This window comes from Sminthopsis crassicaudata, chromosome 6, assembly GCF_048593235.1.
Source record: "Sminthopsis crassicaudata isolate SCR6 chromosome 6, ASM4859323v1, whole genome shotgun sequence".
Lineage (NCBI taxonomy): Eukaryota > Metazoa > Chordata > Mammalia > Dasyuromorphia > Dasyuridae > Sminthopsis > Sminthopsis crassicaudata.
Window position 1 is genome coordinate 184,449,244 of NC_133622.1, and position 26,901 is coordinate 184,476,144.

Below are 26,901 nucleotides of genomic sequence, written 5' to 3' on the forward strand. Positions count from 1 at the left end.
ATCCACAGAAAAGCAGTGAAGAAAATAAGATAAATTAAGGCTACAAGATTGATGGTTTAAAAACATAAGACTACAAAAGCTATCAGTGTTTCTTTATGGTATGTTTTTAAAAGAACAGGAAAAATTATAATAGGACTTATTACATTCAAAATAATTTTCAAATTCACAAAATCTCTAGGAGTTAACCTACTCAAGTGAAATTAAATAAGCAACAAACTGAATTGATGGAAAAACATTAGGCCAGGAAGCAGTTTGTGAAAAAGAAGGATTAGGCTAGTATCTTACACCATATAACACAGTAAGTTTAAAATGAAAGTTAAAAATGAAAGAAATCAACAACTTTAACAACCATGGTTAAGGGGACATTTCTTAACAAAACAAGGGATAAAAGAGATCATAAAAGATTAAAAAAAGGAACATTTTTGGTTGCATAAAATTACAAATTTTTTCAAAAGTTAAATTAATAAAAAAGTAAAAGAAAAGTATGAGAACATAGAAAACATATGCATTAAATAGCACTGATAAACCTAATGTCCAAAATGTGTATGGAATTGATACAAGCACATAATGCCAAAAGCCATTCCTCTCAAAAGATCAAAAGAAGATCTGCAAACTATAGGTCTATAGGAAATATGTTCTAAACCATGAAGGTAAGAAAAATGCAAATTAAACACTTCAGAAGTTTCACCTCACTCTTTACATTACAAAGAAATCAAAGATAAAACCAAATGTTTCTGACATATATACCAAAACATGTATAGCAGCATTTCTTTTGTTGTTGTAGCAAAGAAGTAGAAGCAAAGTGGATGCTCATAGATTTAGGGAATGGCTAGGGAAAAAAACCAAACCAAATTATGTTAGATAAATATGTTACAGTCTTTTTGCACAGTTAGAAATGATTAATATGAGGTATGAACTAATAGAGCATAAAATAAACAGAACCAAGAGAAGAACATGCAAAATCATTTTGTTGTTTGTTGTTCATTGGGTCATGTTGAACTCCTTGTGACCCTATGGACCACAGCCATCAGGTCCTTCTGCCTTTGAAGTCTGCTGCTTTTCTCATCCTTAGTCATCCCCTTCCCCTTCTGCTTTCACTCTTTCAAAACTTTGAGGCCTTTTCCAGTGAGTTCTGTCTTGTTATGTGGCCAAAATATTTCCGTTTTAGCTTCAGTATTTCTCTTTCCATTGAATAGTCTGAATTAATTTGTCCTTTTTTTGATTTGATCTCCTTGCTGACCAAGGAACTCTGAGTCAAAAGTCTTCTCCAGTATGAAGTTCAAGTGTCAATTCTACAGTACTTAGCTCTCATTTCATGTCCAATTTCACAGCCATATATTACTACTAAAAAAATCCCCAAAGCTTTGAGTTTACTTACCTGGATCAGAAAGATTATGTCTTTTTAATATACTGTCCAGATTTGCCACAGTTTTTCATCCAACAGAAGCAAGAGTCCACTGATTTCAGGCTACAGCCATCTTCTGCAATGGTAGCCCAAGACTACAAAATCTGACACTGCTTCCATTTTTTCTCTCTCTGCTTGTTAGGAAGTAATGGGACTAGTTGTCATGATGGTTTTTTTTTTTTTTTGTTGGTTTGTTTGTTTTGTTTTTTTGGGTTTTTTTTAAGTGTTAAGCTTTAAGCCAACTTTTACACTTCTCTTTCGTCCTCATCAACAGGCTTTTTAATTCATCTTTATTTCCTACCATCAGAGTGGTATGATCTGTATATCTGAGATTGGTGATGTTTCTCCCAGCAAACTTAAAGTGAGATTTTTGATTCATTCACCCTAGCATTTTTCATGATGTACTCTGCATATAAGTTAAATAAATAAGGTAATAATATACATCTTTGTTATATTCCCTTTTCATTCTTAAACCAATCAGCTGTTACATGCTCAGTTCTGGTTTCTTCTTGACCCCATTACCTACATACAGGCTCCTCCTCGGGATAAAAATAAGATTATCTGATACTCCCAACTCTTCAAGCACTTGTCACATTTGATCCACATAATCAAAGGCTTTAGTGTAGTCAATGAAGGAGAAATAGATTTTTTCTAGAACTCCCTTGCTTTCTCCATAATTTGGCAAATGTTGACATAATCATTACAAGAACATATATATTTTTAAATGCCAAAAAGAAATTGAGCTCCAAGAAATGGAAAAACCAGTGAAGATCCTGAAGAGATAGTAAATATATTTATTTTGTCATGGCATTAAACAGACACCTGACTGTCCACTTTATCTGATGGTCCTTGTTTAATTGGTTTTTTTTTTTTTGTCATAGAATGGGTTCATTTTCTAGAGGGTTGTGGGTAATGACTCTGATACAATGACAAAGGCATTAAATAAGGAGAAGTACCTGGTAAACTTCAAAATTTATAAAAATGTGAATTATTGCTTTGCTGTAAAATACCACTGAGTAGAAAGGAAAGGAAACCTTTGTATTACTGGGATATCCTTAAACAAAGAGATTTATCACTAAATAATTTACATTTCTGATCATTTGAAAAGTTTATGAGAAAGGTGCAAGATGCAGTTGACCTATCAAACTTTTGCTAATACAAAAACTTGAAGGACAAAAAAGGACTGAAATATATGTATTTTCATTTCTGAAATGTTTGCCAGTAAAATCAGTGTCTGAATTGTCAAAATGGAGTCTTTAAATTTTTTTTTAACATGATGTTCCTAATTGTACTGATTTTTAAAGTCACAAAACATTTATCTTGTAAGGGATCTGGCCTCCTCACTTTACAAAAATTGGGTACGTGAAGGAATTAAGTAACCAGTCCATAATCACATCATAGCAAGGATTAGAAACCATAACCAGGATTAGAAATCAGGGATTCTGATTCCTACAAGTCAGTGGGAGTCACTGTACCACTTTCTTTCCCCACTGAGAGAATCCTGTCAATGAACGTTACTTAAGCAGTTAAAAGGAAAGTCAGAATTAAAACTGATCGCCACTAAGTTCCTCTTGAAATGTTATATTGCTTTACATCTTACAGATTCTATGTAATGCATTATTATCTTCAGTTCAGAATAAAGGGTCTTAAGGTATCCAAGGTTAAATGGTAGAACTAGAGGCAAAAGAGAAGACTATCCTCACACTTACTGGCCAAATAACCATGCCCTCCACAAGCTTCTCGACATTCCTGAGCTCCTTGTTGGGCAGTCCAGGAAGCTAGAGGTTTGCCAGCAGATGCTAATGCATGAATTTCACGTCCAAGTTCAGCCTTAAAAAGGAAGGATTAAGCAGAAGGTTTTTTAAACCTCAAAACACCAAATAACATTCCAAACAAGGCTCATCTTATCAAACAATATTTTTTTTCACAATTATATGTAGGAAATTAATGGTATATTAATTTATGCATGGTATTAAATTATGCAATTATGATATAGCTGAATTTGGAAATCAGAAAGAAAAACTGAGGTCAGATATTTGCTCTGACACTAATCTGTATGACTAATGGCAAATACCTTTATATTTTTGAACCTCAGTTTCTCCAAATGAAAAAAAAAAAGACAATATTTACATTTCCTGTCTCATGGGGGTTCCTGTGAATTTTGCAAATCTTGGAGTACTCTTCATATATGTGAGATAATATTATTATGATTATTGTTGTTATTATCCTAAATGTCCCCATTATTTATAGTTAATGGAATGATGATGAATAAGTCAGATTATAATTTGAGAACCATTTGTTGTATCAGAAAAAAAGCCAGAGGGATGGCCATTAGGGAAAAAAAAATATTGAGTTGACAGATAACTTGAAGATCATTAAATCTAGCACCTCATTTTACAGAGGAAGTGAGTCATCTCAGAAAGAACTGGGTGCAAAACTGCCAGTGGCAGAGAACTAAAACCAAGGTTTTTTGATTGCTAATGCAGTGCTGTTTCTGGTACATCATTCTAATGCTCACTTCTTCAATCTTACAATGTTGATGACGCAATGTTTAATTATATGAACCAATTGTAACAGTAGAAGAAATTAACCAAAATTGCAAAAGTTTTTCTGAGAGAGTGGGAAAATAGGAACACTAATAGAAAGTTGGTAGAGTTGTGAACTGGTCCAACTATTCTGGAGAATAATTTGGAACTATCTCTGAAAAGCTATAAAACTGCTTGTCCTCTGACCCAGAAATAATATACTTCTAGGTTTATATCCTGATGAGATAAAAAAAAAAGGGGAAAGACCCATTTATACAAAAATATTTATAGCATCTCTTTTTGTAGAGATAGTGTTAGAAATTGAGAGGATGCCATTAATTGAGGGAAAGGCTGAACAAGTTACTATAAAAATGATGGAGGTGATGGTTGCAACAAAACATTAAAAGATTTGTATGAATTGATGCAAAATGATGTGAGCAAAATAAAGAACACTATACATAGTAGCAACAATACTGTAATGGGAATCTGAAAGATTTACTATTTTTATCAATACAATGATCCACCATAACTCAAAATATTTCTTAAATACTAACTTTATGAAAAAAATGTTTAATATGTTTTGAGTTAAAAAGGTATTGTGTCTCCATTGGACATAAAATAGTTATTTAACTAGCATCACTTTAACACTTTAAGCATGCCAACAAATATTTGGTATCATCTTACCTGTCTGATACTTTTATCATTTTGTAAGAGGCCTACTTGAAGTTCTATCAAGTTCTCAAATAACGTTTTTGAGAAATGATCTAAGGCATATGCAGCTGCCAAGTAAGGAATCAGGCGCCATTGCTGAAAAAACAAAAAACAAAAAAAAACCCTTAAATAAATATAATACACTTCATACTTACTTTTCACCAAATGTTCTATAAGACTTTTGAGCAAAATTTTAAAAATTATTCCAATGAATTTTCTGACCCAATTCCAAAATCATATTCTGCTTAATACCCTACCACCCTAACATCATCTTACTGACAAATTTGTTTCTTATTTCATTTCATTTAAATTGTTTTTTTTAATGAGGAAATAAAAAGAAAACCTTTCTAAAAATGAGAGCTGCCAAACAACACAAAGAAATGCCTTATGATGTAATGATTTCCTAGTCACTGGAACACCATCTTTCCCAAAAAGATGAGAAGGATGATGATGAAAGACTGTATCTTAATGGTCTCTTCCAACTATTATAAATCATCATCTCTTCTGCCAAATGAAAATATGACTGTGTTTATATAATTTCAATGATCATTTGTGACAGGTTCATAAAAGAAATATGATCAAAATCAACATCTACAAATCAACTATTTATTGTGCTAGCTCTCAGATCTCAGTGATGTGGGTACTCCCTTGACTGATACAGATCACATCACCTCCATATCTTTTCATTTTATTGTTCACATCATTGTACAAATTCCTTGGAGGATCCATACTTTCTAGAGACCTTCCTTCAAGTCTTTTACTATTTCATAGCCCTCAATCCAAAAATCAGGCCCCTTGTCTCCACTTCTGCTCTATGACTATTTCACTTCTTTTTCAAGTTATGAAAATATTAAAGGCAGTACACTGGCTATTATAAAAAATCCCTTTAACTATGTTCCAAGCAATATACAAAAGCAACTTTACCACCAAAATGGTGGTGGCAAGTATTAGTTATTTAGGGATCTCTGGCACTGAGTCAATGATTAAAGATTGAATGCCTTCCTGTGTTGGGGGTCTGCACTTCTGCTTTATCTTCTACCTTGAAAGGTTTCCCTAATCTTCAGTCACCTAACAGTAGCCATTTAAATCAGTCTATAAATAAATCCTATATTACACACACACACACACACACACACATACACACACATATCATTTCATGACCTGATACCTGCATTTGATATTCAAGAACTGGAATTTCATCATCATCACTTGGTCCAAATTGACGACGAGTTGCTGAGAAACGAATTGCTATTGATAAAGCCAGTTTCAAATTTACCACAGACATTCCAATAATGCAAACTCTACCAGTAGACAGGGAACCTAGTGAAGCACCAAAACGTTGTCGAACATCCTGTTGGTATAAAAGATAGAAATCACTCAAGTAATCAGAAAATGTGTTGCTTGTATTTATGAATAAATAACATTTCAATTAATTCAGCAAATATGTATTAAATGCCTGGCTGGGGTAAGAACTAAGGGAGATAAATATTTAGCTAAATATTTTATCCTTTCCTATATAGCATGTTTATCAGATTAGAAGATGCCAAAAATCTAGAGATGATAGTTAACAGGCTGGACATTTATAATTAGAATCCAAAAGATTTTTGATAGAATAGAATATTTGTGAAGGAGACAATAAAGATTTTTGGACTTTTATCTATAGATATTCTCGTGGTAATTACTCAGCTGAATCGAAGCTGGTTCAAAGACCTTCAGAAAGCTAACCAGAATATTACATATTGGCACCCGAATGTGGAGTTAATGATTTACACTCAGCAGTCCAGACTGACAGGATCCTGAGTTTAGTGGAAAAGTCTCCATGACCCAGAAATTAGGGTGAGTACAAAAATAGACAAGAAGAAAACTTTGCAAAAGGCTAACCTCATGTTTCAGCTGAAATGGGACCAATGCTTAAAAAGGAAACATCTCCACCCCAAGGAAAGTGTGTAAAAAGCATAGTTAAACTAATAAAAACAAAGGTTTGACTGTAACTTAGAAGCAGATTGTCAAACTCTTTGAAATATTAAAATACATATCTCCTTGTTTCTTTAAGGAAGAAGAATTAAAGGCAGAGGAGTGGAAACTAGTAGCAAAGCAACCAATTGAGTATTACAATGATAATGGTCCTGATTTGTAATGTGCTGTTGTCTCCAGAAGCTGCCAATCGCTCTCTGGGAGGAGATCTGCTGTGTCAACTCAGATCTCTCAGACAGATTCTTCTTCCTGTAGAGAGCCGACTTCCCTTCCTGCAGAGAGCAGCCTCAAGTCTTGTCCAGACAAAACTCTCTCTTTCCTCCAGAGCTGCCCTCTTTTATCGTCCCAGAGAATGGGCATGGGATAATGCAAGGGCTACTGGGAAAAATTACTTCAACCAATGAACTTGCTCCTCCTAAGCATGCAAGCTCTTCCCCAGGAATTCACAAGTAAAACTCCCAGTAAAGGCCAGAACTAGAGAATTGTCAAGTGCCGACTTAGCACTTAGTAACTGCTAATCTAATATCTCATTATCTCATTAGCACTTAGTAAGACCCTAACACTGATTCTATTCCTAAAGAAACAATCTATACATATAACTTAATACAATTGGCTTTAAGGAATTACAAAAAGTATTAGAACAAGAAAAAAGAAGAAAGAGCAGGCACAAAAGAGTACTGATAAAACAGCTGAAAAGCATGAAGAATTAGATGAGAAAGGAGTTAAGTACAATGCTGATGAAATTAAGGAATGTGGTTCTTCACAGCAGGAGCCATTAGGGCATTCCCCATATCCTGACCTATCCCATTAACTCTGCATGAGTGGAGGGAGGAGGAGGGGGAGGGGAAGTGACACTATCAGCACCATATATGCAGGAGCTTTGTCTACTCCCTATGGCAAGATTACAAAAGGCACTAGTTAAAGCTAAAAAAAAAAAAAAAAAAAAAACGACAGGATATATCTGATTTAAGAATAGAAGCACACCCTGTTTTTGAAGATCAACAAAGGAGAAGATATACTCCTTTTGATCTGGAAATTATCAACAATCTGAAAAAGGGTTGCACTCTTTATAGGGCTATATAGTCTTATCTTAAAATGGTATTAGAGAATTTGACTTATGAAATTTTAACCCCTAGTGATTGGAAATCTATAGCAAGGACATATTTAAAATCTGGACAAAACTTGTGGCTTTCAGAGTATAATGAACTATGTAGAATACAAGACCAAGGAAACAGGCAGCCTGGAGTCAATATGGAGTCACAAAAATAGATTAAGGTCTAAATGAACCCTTTGCTGATTTTGTGGGATTTCTGCAGACAGCTGTCATACAAACTATTGGTGAAAATGCAGCAATAGGAATAATGATCAAACAACTTGCTAAAGAAAATGATAATGAGGTTTGTAGAAGAATTATTCTGGGACTATACAAGGATGCTCCTCTAGACGAGATCATAAGATGCTGTGGCACAGTGGGCACAAATGTCTTTTATACCCAGGTTATGATCCAGAACATGGGAAGATGGTCCCTCTCAGCAAGGGACTTCCAGAGAGACTTGTCGATGCTTTCAATGTGGTAAAGTAGAGCATCTAAAAGCTCAATGTAGGCATAGAGATAGAATGAGAAAAACAGGATGGGAGAACAAGATCCAAAATCCCGTGCAATAAGAGCTTCCACTGGACTTCAGAATGTAGACTGACTTAGGAAAATGAGAGGCAGGGCCCAGCTCCAGGATCTCAGGCAAAAAACAGGTGGTGTATGACAGCAGCTGAGGTTACACGCAGAGAGTCTTTAGAAGTTCAGTATGCTGATATGATCAATCAGCAGAGAAGCAATCAGATGGGAGAAAGGGATTACATTGGGGAAAATATGGGCTTTTTAACCCAACAAAAGGGCAGTGTCCAGTGCGAAGAGCTCCAAAATAATCACTAGGTAATGTGGAGAGATCCAGAAAGTGGTGAATGGAAGGGACTAGATAGGTTAACTTCCTGGGGAAGAGGGTTTGCTTGTATCTCTACAGATGGAGAAGGAATCAGATGAGTGCCTACGACCTGTATTTGCTTTGTCCATCCAAGAGAGGAAGAAAAAGAGAAAAAAACCTCAAAACAAAGGAGAAGACCCAAGAAACATATGATACTGAAAGAACATGGCTGATAATGAGACTGTTGCAGGACTTTAAAACCAGCAGGAATCACTAGATTCCCTAAGATGAAAAATTGTTGATAAGACTGTTGCAGAACTTCAAAACCAGCAGGAATCATTGGATTTTCTGAGACATGATAAGACTGAGGCAGGACTTCAAAATCTGCAGGAATTATTAGATCCCCTAACACATGGTTGTGGACTATTTCTAAGACTTATGGACATATATAATTCCTCATGTTGATTCATGTTTGTTACATCACTACTAGCCTATGTTACTATGTGCTTGTGTAACATTTCCCATGCTGACAGATTTATGTATATCTGTTTCAAGTGAGACTCTTCAGAAACCCACTAATCTGGTTTGACTCCCCATTTCCTTTTGGTATTTTCATCTCCCTTCCTGAGACTTCAGACTTTATGGCATTTCCCCCCCTTTTCTGAGAAGTCAGGGAGGACATGGCCACCAATGTTCTAAAACAAAAGAAAGCTGGAGAAGTAATGGGCCAGAACTCTGTACTTAAAACAAGGATTTTTACAATGTGTTAACTCAGTGGATTTGATAAGACAATGGTTATCTAGTATGGCATGGTAATTAATAGTTCTCTAGTTCAGTATGATTGAATTAATCTTACAACAAATAATGGTTCCCTAGTGAAATAATGATTGGCTCATACTCAGTATGATGAATGGATTTAATTGTAATGGAGTATTTAAGAAGGCAGTCAGACCTAAGGTGGGGATTGAACAGCTTTGGAGACAGACTCGGAGAAGACAGAGGACTGGAGGCTGGAGCTGGCTAGCCTGTCCTCCTGCTTCCCCCACTGAGACCAAAGTCCTCCAGAAAGCCAGCCAAGCTCCAGGCAAGAAGACAGACTGTGAGGGAGACAATAAAGACTTTTGGACTTTATTTCTGGCTATTCTTATGCTGATTACTCAGCTAAAAGGAAGGCTGGTTCAAAGACTGACAGAAAGCTAATCAGAACATTACAAATGTTGGGCCAAATGCAAGAAAATTAAATGTGAGAAAAGTTGGTTCAGGATGGAAAAGAGCTAGTTAAAAAAGAATGTGTGTGTGTGTGTGTGTGTGTGTGTGTGTGTGTGTGTGTGTGTGTGTGTGTGTTGGGGGAAATCTGGGGTTTTTAGTGAGCTATAAATTCAAAATGAAGTTAATCATGTGATCTAGCAGCCAAAAAAGCTATTTAGCTTCTATTAATGCCTTCTTACAGGCATTATTGAAGCACAGTATTCAGAACGATGGCATAAAAGTGTCACTGAATTTGGATTATCTCTAAAGCATTGGGTTTACTTTGAGATGACATATTCTTTTGGAAAAACATTAAAAAATTAATTTTACCTAGAAGATAAACAATATGGTAAGAGGACTGGGAACTATGTGATATATAGAGAAAGGCTGAAGGAAATGGAGATATGTAGAGAAAATACTTAGAAAATAATCGTCGACTTCAAGTACCTTAAAATCTGTCATTTAGAATAAAGGAATGAGCATTTATCAGCTATTTATCATCTGTAAGGCAGTCGGAATTCTATGGAGAAGCAAGGCAGGCTTTGCTCTTAAGAAGCTCTAGTTCATTTAATGATGGGAGAAACATAGATTTCAGCTTCAAATCAATTGGAAAGGTTTGATGGTCAGTAGGGTGCAATGCAAACAGTGGTTGCCCTTGATTTGTTTGTCCATGCCTGACTTTAGGAGGAAAGATCTTTCCTTGTGAGTCCCCAAGGGGCTTTGAAACCTACAGCAGCAGCAGATCAGTCGCATTTCCATAGGGTGGAGGTGGGCAGGAAGCAGGCCACTGCTGTTCCCAGGGTTCTTAGCTTGGGATCCAGGGCTACCCTGATCATGGTCTGAGGAAGTGGTGCTCATTGTAACAGTGACAGGATTTGCCTCGTCCATCCCACCTCTCTCCCCCCAGGGCTTGCCTGGCTGCCCCACTGGGTGCAGTTGGCTGGCAGCTGGTGGGAGTAGCTGGCCCCTTCTTCACAAGGGCTGCTCCCTAGTACATGAGCTGTCCTAGAAGCAGGGAAGGGGCTTCAAAGCACTACTATTCCAGAAGCTTTGGGGTTTAAATGCCCAATGAGGGAACTTGGTTGATGGCTGGTATTAGTGATATCAAAAAGAGGGAGTCCATTTTCACAGGGGATTGATCCCCTCAGTGATGGCCGAGAAGACAGACTGGAAATAAGGATGCAAGTCTGGGAAGAGGAGGAGGGCACTACCATTCTGAGGGCTTGTGTCCAGGTCCTGAACTATGTCCACTTGCTTCTGAAGGGATGGGAGATCAAGAGGGTGGGGATGAAGGAAGTCTGAGTCCCTGGCTTTCTTCAGGATGCCCTGCCACTTCAGCTAGGCTGCTTCAGCTGCCCTGAGGGTACAGAAGATAGATAAGGTTTGTTCTGCTTAGGACCATGAAGGTAGAGCTGGGGATAATTGATAAAAAGTGCAGAGAAGTGGGCTTCAGTTCTAGTTAGGAAAACACTGTTAATACCCAGAACTATGTAAAAGGAGGAGGAAGAGGGTTTCATGGGACTAGAAGACTCTGTGCAGAGCCAGCAGAGATCCCCTCAGCAGGGGAGGAGACAGCAGAGACTCTGGGGCTGGAAACGGCAATAGCTGCATCTGATGAAGAGCCAACCCTGAGCAGAGATCTGCTGGACCCAGTCCAATGGCGGGAGGACATCATGTGTTGCAAGGAGTTAGATCAGCTCAGCAAGACAGAAGCTCACCTCTTAGTGGCACTACACCTAGCAGTTAGTTTGTGGGGAAACTGAGAAAAGAATTCTTTAAGCAAAAAGTCTTGAGTATCTCCTGACCAAATGCGTTTTCTACATATGTGACTAAGTACCTTTCAACTTTCAGTTTGAGCACATTGTCCCCAGGGAAGAGTACATCAATAGTTTGGAGAAATGCCTTTTATCCTTTTATTCTTGTTATATATTTCTAATAAACATTATTGTGTAAAAGGTAGATATCAGCAAACATCATTCTGGAGATGGGGACATACTGGATAGAGGGACAGGTGCAATAATTGCAGAGACCTCAGGGCTCCGGAGTTGCCCATAGAATCTTGAAGAGAGTAGGAGTAGCTGTTAAACTCTGGGGATCTAGGCTGTCAGTGTGAGTTCCAAGAATGAATCCATGGGGACCTTGTGGAACCTTGTCAGAGATAATCTGGCACTCCTGAATTCAGGGAGAACTGCTGAAAAGATTCTCAACCCAGTATTCTTGCAAATGGATATCCTAAATTATAGGATAGCCCTCTTAAAATAGCATTTTCTCTTTCTTTTGTTTTAGATTATAATTTCATATTAATATTTCTACTACATTTTTTTTACAAATCAGACCAATTTATTTGTTAAATTTTGCTTATTTCCTTACTTATGTATGATATGTGATGTATTTCTGTACCAACAAAGACTACTGAAGCTAACATGAGAAGCATGAATTTTGCAGTTTGAAAATGTTCATTCTGGCTTACAAATACTCACTCTTTCCCCCCTTTTTGCTTTTAAACAGTTCTAGACCACTTGACTTACCGTGATAACCTTATGAACAGCATGTCCATATATTAAGGTTTGCCTGTTGATGTAAACACTGTGAATAACTAACCTATAAATGTTTAACCCCATTTGGAAGCTGCCCAAGCACTTGGAGCTTATCTGATCCCATCTGCTTTCTCTTAAAGTAGAGTCAGCTTGTCCTACAGATAGGTACATCTGGAATTCTACTGAAGCAGCAAGCATCCATGGGGGAAATTTCAAATGCCCTTTACAATTGGGAGGTCTCTTAAAGTCTCCTAGTCCAACCCCCCCCCCCCCACAATTGTCCAGTTGAGAGACCCGAGGCCCGCAGAGGTTGAGTAATTTGTTCACTAGCTTATAAGTAGCAGAAAACTGGGCTTCCAATACCAGTCCGACACTCTAGGTTTGCTCCTTCTACTGCATCATACTGATTCCAAAGGGCCAAGTTTCATTTGATGGGAAAATGTCTCTCTTGGTATAGTGAAAGATGGATCAGCTATTTATGGGAATCTGTGCATCTGACAGTCATCATTTCACATGCAGGTTTAATATTGGAGCACAGTACCTTAATGGAAGTAGTGTAGACTCCCTCAGGAGTGACATCACCTGTTCGGTTTAGCAGGTTTTCTCGGGGAATCCTCACGTTATGAAACATGGTGAATCTGTTCAAAAACATTAATAAGAGAACTCAGAATTGTAAAAAAATTCTCAGTTCATATAACAAAAGCTCAGTTATACCATTGATTCTGATACTTCACAAGCTGACTGCAGTATACTGTTAACAATTAATTAAATGTCAGGACTGGCCAAAAAAAAATCTGCTTACTTATGTATGACCAAAAAAGGAGACAGGTTGGCTGAATATTAAGCGCAAGAATACTTCCACCACATGATATAATAAAGGACAAAGAGGAAATCCTGCAGGGTATAGGTACATCATTTACTGCAAAATTACAAAAAGAAAGTGTACAAGAATGACAAAAGCTAAGAAGGTTCAGAGGGACGGTTAATTGGAATGATGAGGGCCAGTGATCATGAAGCTACAGGAATGCTTGTTAGAACTGTTATATCCATCCACCAACAATCACTTATAGACTATCCATAATGTGCCAGGCACTACTATACACAAAGAATACAGACAAAAAAATTAAACAGTCCCTGCTTTAAAAGAACTCCTATTCTGTGGGGAAACAACACATATACACACATACACTGATAGAGACCAAATATATGCAAGGTGCTTTTAGACGGAGAGGACAGTTGAAGCTGGGAGAATCAAAACAGATATACTATAGAAGGTGATGCTCCAGCAAAGTCTCAAGAAAAGAGTCCATATATTCCCAGGATCCCAGGTTTTGAATTGGAAGGAATCTCAGAGACTAATTAGTTCAACTCATTCTTTCTATCAATAAGGAAACTGAAGCCCAAAGAAATTCAGGGATTATTTCAGATCACAAAATTAGCAAATGGCAGAGCTAAGATTCAAGGGGGCAGAGGCAAGGAAGGGATTCATTACAGGAAGATACGGTGCATGAGGACATGTAAGGGACTCTTTGAACCATCGTGGAAGGGAGTAATGTGTAACCAGACTGAAGGGTAGACTGGGGCAAGGTTGTGAAGGGCTTTAAATGGCAAATAGAGGAGCCTGTATATGCACCTAAAAGTAATGGAAAGTTACTTATTTCTTTGTACCAGACTCCTAAGCCCTCCCAAGCATGCTTTTCAGGAAGAGCAAATCATTTTACTCTTGATACTTAGTGTCCACAGAGGATAATAAGATTTGAACTACATATACTTCATGGTATTGTTGTTAAAATAAATGCTTTGCAAAGCTTATATGCAAACTTTCAGAAACTTTTCAAACTTTCCTCTTTTTGCTAACAATTTGGTGGATGGAAAATGTATTTGTGTGTACTATCATTATTAATAATATTACTGTTACTATTTGTGATTTTTTCCCCTGATTTGTGAACTTGCTGGGTTTGGAAAAAGTTTGGTTCTGGGTGTAGAGTTTAAGTCTCTTCACCTTTAGGTTTCTGAAGGTTTTTGGTTGGGATTTTTGGTAGTTAATCTAAATTTTAGGATTCAAAACTCTACAGTAATTATATACATAATCTGTTGGATTGGGAAGATGAAGGCTTAGTCTACCCTTTCTCCACTATGTGTAGCTGTTCCTTGGCAGTGAAAAAAACAAACCCACTCACTAGAGCTCACCCCCCAACCTCTGCATCCCCCTTGTTGATTTAATGTTAAAGTTCTCATCTCTAATATTTTATTTTTTCTACAGAATGTCCACTCCTTGATTTTTTTTTCCTTTTTTTTTCCTCTTTTTTTTTTCCCCTTTTTCTATATTAAACAAATAATAGACACTTAACAAGGGGATAGCTAAGTGGTACAGTGGACAGAGTATAGAGCTGGAAGTCTAGAAGACTCTTTTTTAGTAAGTTCAAATCTGGCCTCAGATTAATTGACTTGAATATTTAAATCCCTGAAAGCATTTATTAAACTTGATGCCTTTAGGATTGGAATCTCTGTTACATAGTGTTAGGATTACCAGGTGAGAACTCAGGTTGTCTGGACAGTGACAAGGTGAGAATTCAGGTTGACTTGACAGTTCTCTGGCTCAGACCTTTGGTTCGGGCCTTTAAAGGGAGTTTATACCTTAGGAATTCTAGGAGGAGCAAGCTCATTGGTTGGAGTACTTCTTCCCAGAAGCCCTTTCATTATCCCTCGCCCATTCTCTAGGAGGATAAAAAGAGGCAACATTGAGCCTGGAGAGCAGTCTGGACTGGGGAAAGACAAGAGCTGGGATTCAGGAAGAAGAAGAGGCTGGCTGGAGGCTCCAGAAGCCTCCCAAGAAACTTGCTCATAGAGGAAAAGATTATACAGGAAAGAAACCTCCTCCCAGAAAAGGATTACAACTGAGAGACGATCAGAACATTACAACATAGGAGTCTCTTAAATGCAATATCACAATCATTTCATATTATTAAAGTTATTCAAGAAACTTTTTGAAGTTATTCAAGAAAGTTTTGAAATTATAAAAGTTATTCAAGAAACTTTTGATGTCTAGACATTTTAAGAAGTAATTTTAAATATAGTATTTTGAATGTTTTAAAATTGTGGTTCCTAATTTTAAAAAAATTATATAAATTTAAAATTCAATAATTCTGACTTTAGTATTCCAGCAATATTATTATTTTTTCAATAGTAATTCCTCCCCAAAGGGCACTAATATAGAGATTTGAAGAACGGTATTCAGCCATTACCCAGAGATCTGTACATTTCTGAGCCTTTGGATCATGGGGATGGAAATTTATATATAAAACAGGTTGGGGAAGCTGTGAGAATCTATATATAGCACCAAACTTCCCTTTGCTTCTCTGAACTGATGCCTAGAAAAAAGTTTCCCCTTTGGGGGAGGGGTTGGGATGGTTCCACTACCTGTCCTTCCATTAGGCTTCCCATGTTATCTGAAAATCTTAATAAAGCATATTTCCATTCTCTAGTGGTTGTATCCAAGCCTGTCAGTGAAAAGTTAGGGCCTGAGAGAAGAGGAAAGCATCCTGAAGAGGACAGGGAATGTTCCTCAGTTCAGGCTAGGGTGGAGGTGAGCCAAAGAATTTTCCCATTCTAATTATCTCTAGGATCTTCTCATTCCAAGACTTCTTTTGAACTTGGAGGAAGATTTCATTCAAAAGGGAAAGAATAAGTTGACCTGTCAATCTTGTTTCATTCAGTTGTCAGACAAAGCTACACCTGGTTACCAAGACATTTCTTCTTTAGTTCCTTCTTACTTAAAACCAAACTGGTTCTGAAGTGATAAAAATCACTCAACTATTAAAATCACAAATGTGATGTTCCACAAAATTTCACCTTTGAATTAGGTGGGAAAATAAGGCAGAATAAAAGGAAAATCACTTGTCAAAATTCACTTCAAGCTTAGAAGTCTCACATAATCAAAGCAATTGCACCCTCTGCTGGAAGCAAAATGATTTTAGAGTATATCAAGCCCGATTGATGCCTTTGTTCCCAGGCCCATTTCTGATGATACTCCTGGAGGGCACTGTTATCTCTAAAGAACATGTATTAATTAATTAATATTTCTCCCTTTCTGCATTGGAGGATAAGGAATCCCTTATGTCAATAAAACCCATGGAAGTTTATTCTGTACTCAGTAGGTGTTTTTAGTCCCCAGTGAGTAAAGTTCTGAAGATGTGCTGGTGAGCATAAAATATCATGATACAGGGAAGCCTCAGGGAGAACCGTGATTACCTGGAATTTTTCTCAGTTTTCAGCTTTTAAGAAAAGAAGCAAATGACCACAAACCAAGTGTCATGGTAGAAAGAGGGCCAGCCTTAGAGCCTCTGTTCTTTGTGGTCCTCAAACTTTAAACAGGTGGGCCAGTTTACTGTCCCTCAGACTGTGGGAGGCCCGACTATAGTAAAAACAAAAGCTCACACTCTGTCTCCGCCCCTCAGCCCATTTGCCATAACCCCTGGGCTGCATAAATGTCCTCAGAGCATCTGGCCCGCAGGCTAGTTTGAGAACCCCTGCTTTGGTGTTTATCAGATTGGAGACTAGAGTCAAGGGACTTTTACCCCTAGGATGCTGTTGCCTTAATTGGAATGGGAATTAAAAATACTTGCACTACCAACTTTTTGGTATATAGAGTATTCTGTAAACTTCTTTAAATACTATGTGAGTGTAAATTATGATTATTTATGTCTCTTCTCTGGGACTCGGTTTCTTCACCTTTGAAAGAAGAGGGGAGAGTGGTCTAGCTGCCAGGTGCAGTCTGGACTGTCTTTCACTCTAAGACTCAAGGATTTCCAGCTCACACTGTTTAAACAATGACTTCCTTTGAAGCACTGTATCAAGGAACATGGGCTGGATTTGCAATCTGAGGATCTGAATCTGTACCCAAGACATACTTGCCACTTGACCACTGTGGGCCTCCATTTCCTAATCTGTAAAACAAGGAGGATGGACCCAAGAGCTTTGAGTTCCCTTCTAGCCCTTCCTGTGGCTATCACCTCTGTCACTCCTCCTTTCTTCTCAACCCCTTTTTTATGGTTTCTATTTATTATATTTCTACCACTAAAAATTCCCTCCCCCACTTTCCCCTTATCTCATGCAAATAAAAAAGAGGTTCCCTGGATACTAACACTTTCTTTTCCCCACCTTCCATTTTAATTCTCTTTTGCTGCAGCACAACAATTATAAGAACTATTAAGATCCTCCCTCCTTCTCCCCTAAGAACCCTAATTCTGAACAAGCAGCATATGAATTTGTCTCTTTTTGTTTCCTTGTTGATCCTTAGAGAAGCTAGGATCCTCAAGGGTCAATGGTGCCCTTTCCTTTGATCATCATTTACCACTTTAAAATTGCCCAAACTGGTTTACTTTTGTAGCTGGTTTTGTTGTTTTGCTTTTCTCTTTCAATCAACCAAGAAGCATTTATTAAGCATTTTGTGTATGGCAGGTGCTAAAGATTAGAGATATAAAGAAATAGATTCAGAAGAAATAAGTTCAGAAGCTAAGCTGGCTTTAACGCTACAGAACTCCCAAACTTAAAGAATTTTCCAGTCTCAGCCTCTCACAATGGCAAGAAGTACAGTTTTTCATCAAAAGCTCAAATTTTATTATCTCTTTCTTCAATCTTTGTGGTCAATTGATTCTCTTCTTTAGGACTCTCTTTGTAATTATTTTAGAATAAATTTTCTTTTAGAATTTTTTTCCTGGGATTCTCTTAGCCCACACTATTTCTTTGTAGTTTTCCTACACTTATTGTGGGGTTGTTTCTCTCTCTGAGGATAGTTTTAACTTCTAAAATTTCCTCTGTTGAAAGAAGGAGTGTTCTGGCTGAATTGTTGCCAAGAGATAACTATTAGGCATAGATGGTGCAAGTCTGACCCAGTTGCTGTGGCTTTCAAACTTCTTTTGACTAGAGAGGCAGCTAGACAGCACAAGGAATAGAGTTTGGGACTTGCAGTCAATGAAACTTATGTTCAAATACTGCCTCAGATACTTGGATAAGACACTATCCTTCCTTCAGCTTCACTTTTCTCATTTCTAATATGATGATTAAAAAAAAATCTCTGCAAGGATCAAATGAAGTTGCTCAGGTAAAGTAAACCTTAAAGAACTATATAAATGATTATTAGTAATCACTAGTAAAGATTACTAAATGATTATTATTAGCAGCAGCAGCAGTGGCGGCGGCGGCAATGGTAGCGGCAGTGGTAGTATTATTCACTGTTAAGATTCTCATAACCATTAATGTGAAGTCCTTATTAGGAGTGGGTCACAGGGACCCAAGATCAGCTAAATGAAGCCGTCAGCCCTCTTGTCTCACACTCAGTTTCTTTATATTTAAAATGGACTTCCCAGGATCACTGTGAAGAAAGTACTTTGTAAAGCTGAAAGAAACATTTAGATTTTAGTTCTGAATTTAAATTTAGAACTAGAAGGTCCTGACACCAGGAGGGGGAACAGGCAGCTGAGAGTGTGGCCTTTTGTCCCCATCATGAGATTACCTTTAAGAGTTTTTTGTTCTTTTATTTTTCTTTTGCTTTATTTGGTGTATTTTTACAATGTTTTTGGAGTAGTGATAGAGTAGGCCACGGTCAGAATTAGTACTCAGAAAATTCCTAGAAATAGCCATCAGATTTCTTAATTATGGCACTCTTTAAAAAAACCACTCAACTGTTGCCCACTCCCATGTTTTATAAGTGCACATTGCTTAGCTTGGCATTTATACTCCCAGCAACCTTAGAGATGTTTGCTCTAGGCCCTTTATTTTTGAGATGAAAAAACAGAGGCTGAGAGTAGTGAATAAAAACAATGACAAAGAGTAAGTACATGGTGCCATGGAACAAACACTGGATTTGTTATTAAAGGATTTTGCTAATGACTACTTGTGTGACCCTAGGCAAGTTAATCCACTTCCCTCAGCTTAAGTTTCCTCACCTATAAAACTGAGAAGATTGTACTGCATATCTTTAAGGACCATTCAAGTTCTAAATTTAAATTCAGAACTAAGATCTAAATATAGCATTCATCCTTACAAAGTGCTTTCTTCACAATAACCCTTAGAGGTCCATTTTAGAGACAAAGAAATGGAGTGTGAGACAAGTCCTGTCCTCCTTTGGATCCCCTGTGCAAGAGAGAGGAAGAGAATGGCACAATTTCTTTGGTTAACAGTTGGGGTCTCAGATGTCATGATTTCCAGTTCTCTAATTTAGTCAATGAGGAAATCAAAGTTCAGAGAAAAACCATGACTTGCCAGAGTTTCCATAGTCAATATTAAACAAAGAACAATAACCCGATACAGGCCAAAGGTTCTTTCCACCCCACTCTCCTACACAGGGCGAGAAAAAGGAGGGGAAAGAACCTTGGTGTTGTTCCAAACCAGTCATTTGGGCAGAGTGGAGGGAGGAGCAGGGAAAGAGAACTTTGTGCTATTGAAAAAGGCCTCAGCAAAATAAAGGCAGAAATCTGATTATGAGAAGCCACTAGGATGATGACACTGAAAGAACTGATTCTTTATTTTAATTTTATCTTGTTCCCTATTCCAAGAAGAAAAATAGCAAACTTCCTCTAATGCATTGTCAAGAGACAAGAAATCTGCCTAAAAATATATCTTGAAAAGGATCTTCTGGAGAGCAGAGTTTATATCTTATTTAACTTCATATTTCTCCCAGCATCTTGAATAATTTATTTCAATGACTAATAACAATAGAGAAAAGAGTCCTGACTTTGGAACCAGAAGGTCTAGCTTTGAGTTCTTACTGGCGCTTAACTAGCCATGTGACCATGGATAAGTCAGATAATCTCGATGAACCACATTTGTAAAATGGGGACTTGTACTACCTACTGCCTACCTCTCTAGGTTATTGTGAGGACAAAAGCATGGAAAACCTGAATGCTCTACAGCAATATGGTTAACTGTTCTTATGTAAATGAATTTTATTTTTGAATGAATATTATTTGTTGTTACTTGAATAAATGGAAAGAGAAGAGACTTTATTTAGAGGTTTTGTGGATTATAACAGTCACCAGGCAAGACAGTTTAAGGGAACAATGATAGAACCAACATTCAGCTTGGTTTTTTGTGTTTTTTTTCTGAGGCTGGGGTTAAGTGACTTGCCAAGGATCACACAGCTAGGATAAGCTGAATGTTTTTAACGAAGAATACACAATGGTGATTTCTTAAATAGGAAAACAAATAGAGGCAACATATAATATGATAGAAAAAGGACCAGCTTAAAAGTCAGGAAATATGATTTCCATTCTTGGCTCTGCCAATATCTAGCTGTCCAAAAGAAGTCACTCTCTACCTCTTCAGCTTTCTCCTCTGTAAAGTGAGGGGGTCGGACTAGATTCCTTCTGACTAAAATCTGTGACCTAAAACTGATTACAGAAATAAGAACCCATTAACTTTTCTTAATTTCTTCTCTTTTGCTACAGTCACCTCCCAGTAGTTTTTCATGGAGTAGAAATGCTCTTTTTCTAAAAAAAAAATCTATTTCAGCAGAGAGTCATCTTTGGCAGATCTGATCCATCAGGAAAGGCCTAGTTCAGGCCCATTAACTATGTTTATTGCCTGTAAATCAAATTAGCTTAGTTCAAACAGGTTCATCACCAGAAGGATGGATTATCCGTGACATTTTTTTTTTCATCACAGCAACTCAAAAAGAATGTTTACTAAGCAGTAAAAAGGGCTGTGATCTCTCTGGAGTGGGAGTACAATGAAATCAAAGACCTCCAGAGAGGTTTACTTCAGATGAGGAGAATGGTGATGATAACTCTAATGACGATAGATAACACATATGGCACTTAGGTTTACAAAGTGCTTCATATATGCCATCTTCTTTGATTCTTACAACAACCCTGGAAGGGATATAAGTGCTATCATAATCCCTTTTTTTTTTTTTTTACAGTAGAAAAAACAGGCTCAGAGAAGTTATGTGAGTTCCCTGGGGTTGCACAGCCACTTAGTGTCTATAACCTTGAAATAATAAAAAGCTGGACAGCCATATAAAAACAATAAAAATAGCATTTACACAATATTAATGTCAGAGAACTTTAAACCTAATTTGGAAAAAGTATTTTATGAAGTAAAGTGAGCAGAACAAAGAGAACAATGTGTACAATAACAATATGATTGTATGTGAAAATTAGTTGAAGGATTTAAGAACGCTGCTTAGTACAGTGACCAATCACTATCATCCAATGATGAAACATGCTGCCCACCTCCTGACAGACAAAAGGTACATTCAGTGAACATACACTTTGGGACGTGGCCAGCATGGGAATATAACAAATATGTGTCGTAAGAGTTTTATTTTTCTTCTTTCTTTTCCCCAGGGGCAGTGGGAAAGAAAATAAAATGCTTGTTGAGTGGTAAAAAGAAAAGAAAAAGAAAAAAGCCCAGTATTTTGTGCCTCAGCATCAAGCCTTTCTTGTTTCTATTTTACAGCCTCAATAACAGCTGTAGAACCTAGAGCCCTGTGAGTGCTCAAGAAAGGAATCACCTTCCCTTGGCCCCTGTCCAACCAGGTAACGTGGCTTTGGCGGACAAGCAAAGGAAAGAGGCAAATCACTTTGCACAAGGGCTACTCACGAGGATGCTCCTGGGGATTCCTTCCCCCAGTGCAGATCTTAATCCCTCTCTATTCAAGCAGACTGTCTTCTGAAGTTACTGAGACTGAAACTGTTCCTTAGCCAGTCAGGCTGTGGGGGCCTTCTCTGCACCGAGCTCTGTGGGTCTGCCTGTCATCAAGCTTGGAACCTTTCTGGGCCCCCCAAACATGGCCTTCCAGATCCCCCATGATCACTGACATACCGTGATGAGACCCTTCAATTCTTCATAAAAGAGAGAGATTACTGAATGTGGCACATAAATTATGGTAACCTTCATCAGACTTCACAGAGGAACCTGCTCTTCAGAGCACCCTGCTATGCCATCAATATGCCCATACCCCAAGCATGAATCACTCCCTAATTTTCCTGACTTGTGAACCTGGATTCTTACATAATGATTCCAGTGAAAAGATAGCATATGAAGCATATAAAGGGCGTGATCCTATCAGTGTGGGTGTTCTCCTCACCACAGAGGGTTTGCCCAATAAGCTGAGGGCCTCTCTCACTTTCTCTGACGTCATCAGGACACCAGGGAAGTCCAAGACAATTCATTTGTTACTCCTCAATGGACTGACTCAGAGTCTTCTTTTTTATGTGCTTCCCACCAACCCTCACAGGAAAAAATAAATAAATGAAGAATGTCCGTTGCCTAGATAACCCAGAAGGTAATGGAGAAATACTTCCTGGGTTTTAGCAGACTGCATATAAGGGGAGAACTTGAAGAGTGGCACATGCTTCTGTCTGGCCTCCCTGCCTCAAGTCTCCCCATTTCTCAAATCGAAACTATATCCACTCACATGAAAGAGTGTTCCAAATCACTACTGATCAGAGAAATGCAAATTAAGACCACTCTGAGATACCACTACACACCTGTCAGATTGGCTAAGATGACAGGAACAAATAATGACAAATGTTGGAGGGGATGTGGGGAAATTGGGACACTAATACATTGCTGGTGGAGTTGTGAAAGAATCCAGCCATTCTGGAGAGCAATCTGGAATTATGCCCAAAAAGTTATCAAACTGTGCATACCCTTTGACCCAGCAGCGCTACTACTGGGATTATATCCCAAAGAAATACTAAAGAGCGGAAAGAGACATATATGTGCCAAAATGTTTGTGGCAGCTCTTTTTGTTGTAGCTAGAAACTGGAAGATGAACGGATGTCCATCAGTTGGAGAATGGTTGGGTAAATTGTGGTATATGAAGGTTATGGAATATTATTGCTCTGTAAGAAATGACCAGCAGGAGGAATACAGAGAGGCCTGGAGAGACTTAAATCAACTGATGCTGAGTGAAATGAGCAGAACCAGAAGATCACTGTACACTTCAACAACAATACTGTATGAGGATGTATTCTGATGGAAGTGGAAATCTTCAACATAAAGAAGATCCAACTCACTTCCAGTTGATCAATGATGGACAGAGGTAGATACACCCAGAGAAGAAACACTGGGAGGGGAATGTAAATTGTTAGCACTAATATCTGTCTGCCCAGGTTGCATGTACCTTCGGATTCTAATGTTTATTGTGCAACAAGAAAATGATATTCACACACATGTATTGTACCTAGACTATATTGTAACACATGTAAAATGTATGGGATTGCCTGTCGTCGGGGGGAGGGAATAGAGGGAGGGGGGGTAATTTGGAAAAATGAATACAAGGGATAATATTATAAAATATATATATATATATATAATAAAAAAAAATTAAAAAAAAAAAAGTCTCCCCATTTCTCTTTTAGGCAGGAGTCAAATGAACCTTCCTCAAATACAACTCTGACTACTCACCTCCTCCCTAGCCCCATTCCACAAACTCCAATAGCTCCCTTTTGCTTTCAGGATCACATATAAAATCCTTCATTTATTTTTTCAAGGCTTCATCACTTGGCCCTTTTTTACCTGTCCAAGTCTTCTCACACCTTGCTCCCTTCCATGTAGTCTACAATCAGTGACAAGGGCATCCTTGCTGTTATTCCTGGTACAAGGCACTAAAAATTCCTGACTATCTGTCTGGTCACTGGCTGACCTCTAATTCTGAAATGCTCTCATTCCTTATTTCTACCTCCTGGCTTCCTTCAAGTCTCAGCCAAAATCCTATCTTCTGCAAGCATCTCCTCTGAGACTATTTCCAATTAATCCTTTGAATCTATCTTTTTTTTCTTTTTTGCAAGGCAATTCGGGTTAAGTAACTTCCCCAGGCTCACACAGCTAATAAGGACCAAGTATCAGAGGCTACATTTGAACTCAGGTCTTCCTGGCTCCAGGCTGGTGTCTCCAACCCCTGCACCACCTAGCTGCCCCTGTATATATCTTTTCTACACACAGTTGTTTGAATGTCATCTTCCCCATTAGACTGTGAGCTCCTTGATTTTAAGGATTATTTTTATCTCTCTTTGAAGCTCTAGGGCTTGGCCTGGTACCTAGGGTACAGGAGATACTTAACAAAATGTTTGTGGACTCGACATATCCTTGACGTGACAAACTGTGCTTATTCTGCTAGTCAAACCTCCCCCCCTTTATCTGCACTACTCATGCTATGTGTGACGTAGAGACTGCCTCTTAGTAGGCCCCCTCCATTTCAAAATTCTATCTCAAGTCTCTGAATTCTGTGCATGAACTGTCTCCTGCATTTGGAACGCAATCCCTGCTCACCTCAAATGTCCTGGAATCATGAGATTCCTTTAAGCTCAGCCCCCATGACACGAGTTCCACATGGCATTGAGAGAGCATTGTCAGCTTTACCCACGAGACGGCTGTGTCCACATTACACACGAGGAAAGCAAGTCTCAGAAAAGAAACCTTGATCCAAGGTTTCACACTGGGATTTGAACCAGGCCCAGCACTCCTTTCACACTCATGAAATTGGGAACCACAAGCACCGAGTTCTAGTCCTACCTTTGCCAACAAGTCTCAGTGGAACTTTGAACAAGTGACCTCTCCTCTCTGGGTCTCAGTTTTGTTTTGTTTCCTTTTGCTTGTGGGGTACAGAGAGAGGACCTTAGGTTTTTAGGATGAATCTAATTTGTGAGTAATTTTAAACAAATGATTGCAAACTGGACCAAACCGTACTTCTGCAGTGGGATATATTCACTTACCCATTGTCCAAACCATTCTGTCCGAGTTTCTTTCCAATGTCACCGACCATGATTCCTGGCATCGGAAGAAGTGTCTTTGGATCTCGTATCTATTTATGCCCATAAAAAGCAATGAGAAAAATACAATGTTATAATCAAGCAAAAACTAAATTCTCAAGTTAATATATATAAATATATATATATATATGTGTGTGTATGTGTGTGTGTGTCTGTATACACATTTATGCCTATAAAAAGCAATGAGAAAAATGCAATGTTATAATGAAGAAAAATGCAAATTCTCTCTCTCTCTTTCTCTGCATATATATATATATATATATATATATATACTTATATACACCTAAAGTAAATGTATATAACTAGCAGATAGCAATAGGTACTTGTTGACTAATGATTTAGTTGGTAGAGAAAAGAAAATTTTTTCCAAGATCTGAAATACGGTTATTTTTTTGGTATGAGGGAAAAAGGATTTTGAATTATATATTTAAATCCTAAGTTTCTTTATGCAAATATTCTACAAATAGTTCTTGATAGACTTTCAATAAGCCTAAAAAATAAATACAAATACATTAAGTGATGTAAAGATTCAGTTCTTTCTGCAAATTATTTTTAACTTTTTAAAAATTAATATTAAAATGTAATTGATTTAATTATTTAAACTTAACCTACAGTGAATTTAAAATTCTGGTTATAAGGGCTTCAGATCTAATTAGAATTCAATATTCTCTGCAAAAAAAACTTTGGCTTTTTTTTGTTTTTTTGTGGGGTTTTTTTTGCTTTTTTGATAACATGGGACTAGGGGAAAGGATTTGGAATTCAAAAATGTTTAAATGAATATTAAAAATAAGTAATAAATTTCTTTTCTTAAAAGTTACTAAACTACATATATACACTTTTATTAGTGACTCTACTACTAGATCTATATCATAAAGAGATCAAGAAAGAGAAATAGGACCATTTGTATAAAAATATTTGCGGTGTCAAAGAACCTAAGGAGCACGTGTCAAATTAGAAATGGCTGAACAAATTATTGCATATGAACAAAATGGAGTTAATGGGACAGTTCAGAGAAACCTAGAAAGACTGTATGAACTAGTACAAAATGAAACAAGCAGAATTTATACAATACCTATAACTTCAAAAGAGTTAAGGAATCTGATTGAGGGAATAATTAACGGTAATTCCAGAAAACTGGAATGATGAAGCCTGATGCTCACTTCTTAACAAAGATTCAGGGTGCATACCAAGACATATTTTTGGATATGGCTATTGGGGGTAACTAATTTTTCTTGAATTTGTACTTACCAGTTATATAATTCTATGTAGTTCTCTTAACCTTTGCAAGTCACAAAGATGATTTTTTTTTTTTTTTTTTGCTTTCTTTCTTTGTTTTCTCCCTAAGATGTCGGAGAAGGGAAAGATAGGAGGGAGAAAAATAAAATCAGAAAAATGTAAACAATGCGTTCTTACCTGTACAACAAAAGAATGTAATCCATGGCACTGGCCTCCTGTGGTATATAACTGGGCATATACCACTGCATGAGTGGCGTTTTTTCCCATATTACCAATCCAAAATTTAGAAGCTTCAAAATCAGGAGAATTGATGATGAATTCCTATACAGTACAAAAAGGACTAGTAAGGAAACTAAGCATATATTGTCAGGGAGGGTTTAATGCACTATTTCACAATGTTTTGGTGATAAAGTCAAATAACCTAATAACACTTTTTTGTAAACAACAATATGTTTATGATAATCTGTATAAAAGCACACATTTGGGGCCATTATTCTTATCAATAATATAGCCCTGGCCTTGAAAAAGTCTTGTTGTGGAAAGGACCTTGGGTTCATGAAGGTTATG

At 37.5% G+C, this 26,901-nt stretch overlaps 1 protein-coding gene across 2 annotated transcripts in view; it reads right to left on the bottom strand.

Annotated features, from left to right (window-relative positions):
• Positions 1-26,901, bottom strand: part of LOC141546640 (peroxisomal acyl-coenzyme A oxidase 3-like) — a 69,896-nt gene that overhangs the window by 25,088 nt on the left and 17,907 nt on the right. For both annotated transcript variants that reach the window (XM_074274607.1, XM_074274609.1), the window contains exons 6-11: positions 26,512-26,655; positions 25,042-25,130; positions 12,861-12,957; positions 5,810-5,992; positions 4,615-4,737; positions 3,115-3,235 (exon numbers count right to left, since the gene is read on the bottom strand). In XM_074274607.1, coding sequence (XP_074130708.1) covers positions 3,115-3,235; positions 4,615-4,737; positions 5,810-5,992; positions 12,861-12,957; positions 25,042-25,130; positions 26,512-26,655 — 757 coding nt within the window. The remainder of the gene's footprint in view (positions 1-3,114; positions 3,236-4,614; positions 4,738-5,809; positions 5,993-12,860; positions 12,958-25,041; positions 25,131-26,511; positions 26,656-26,901) is intronic.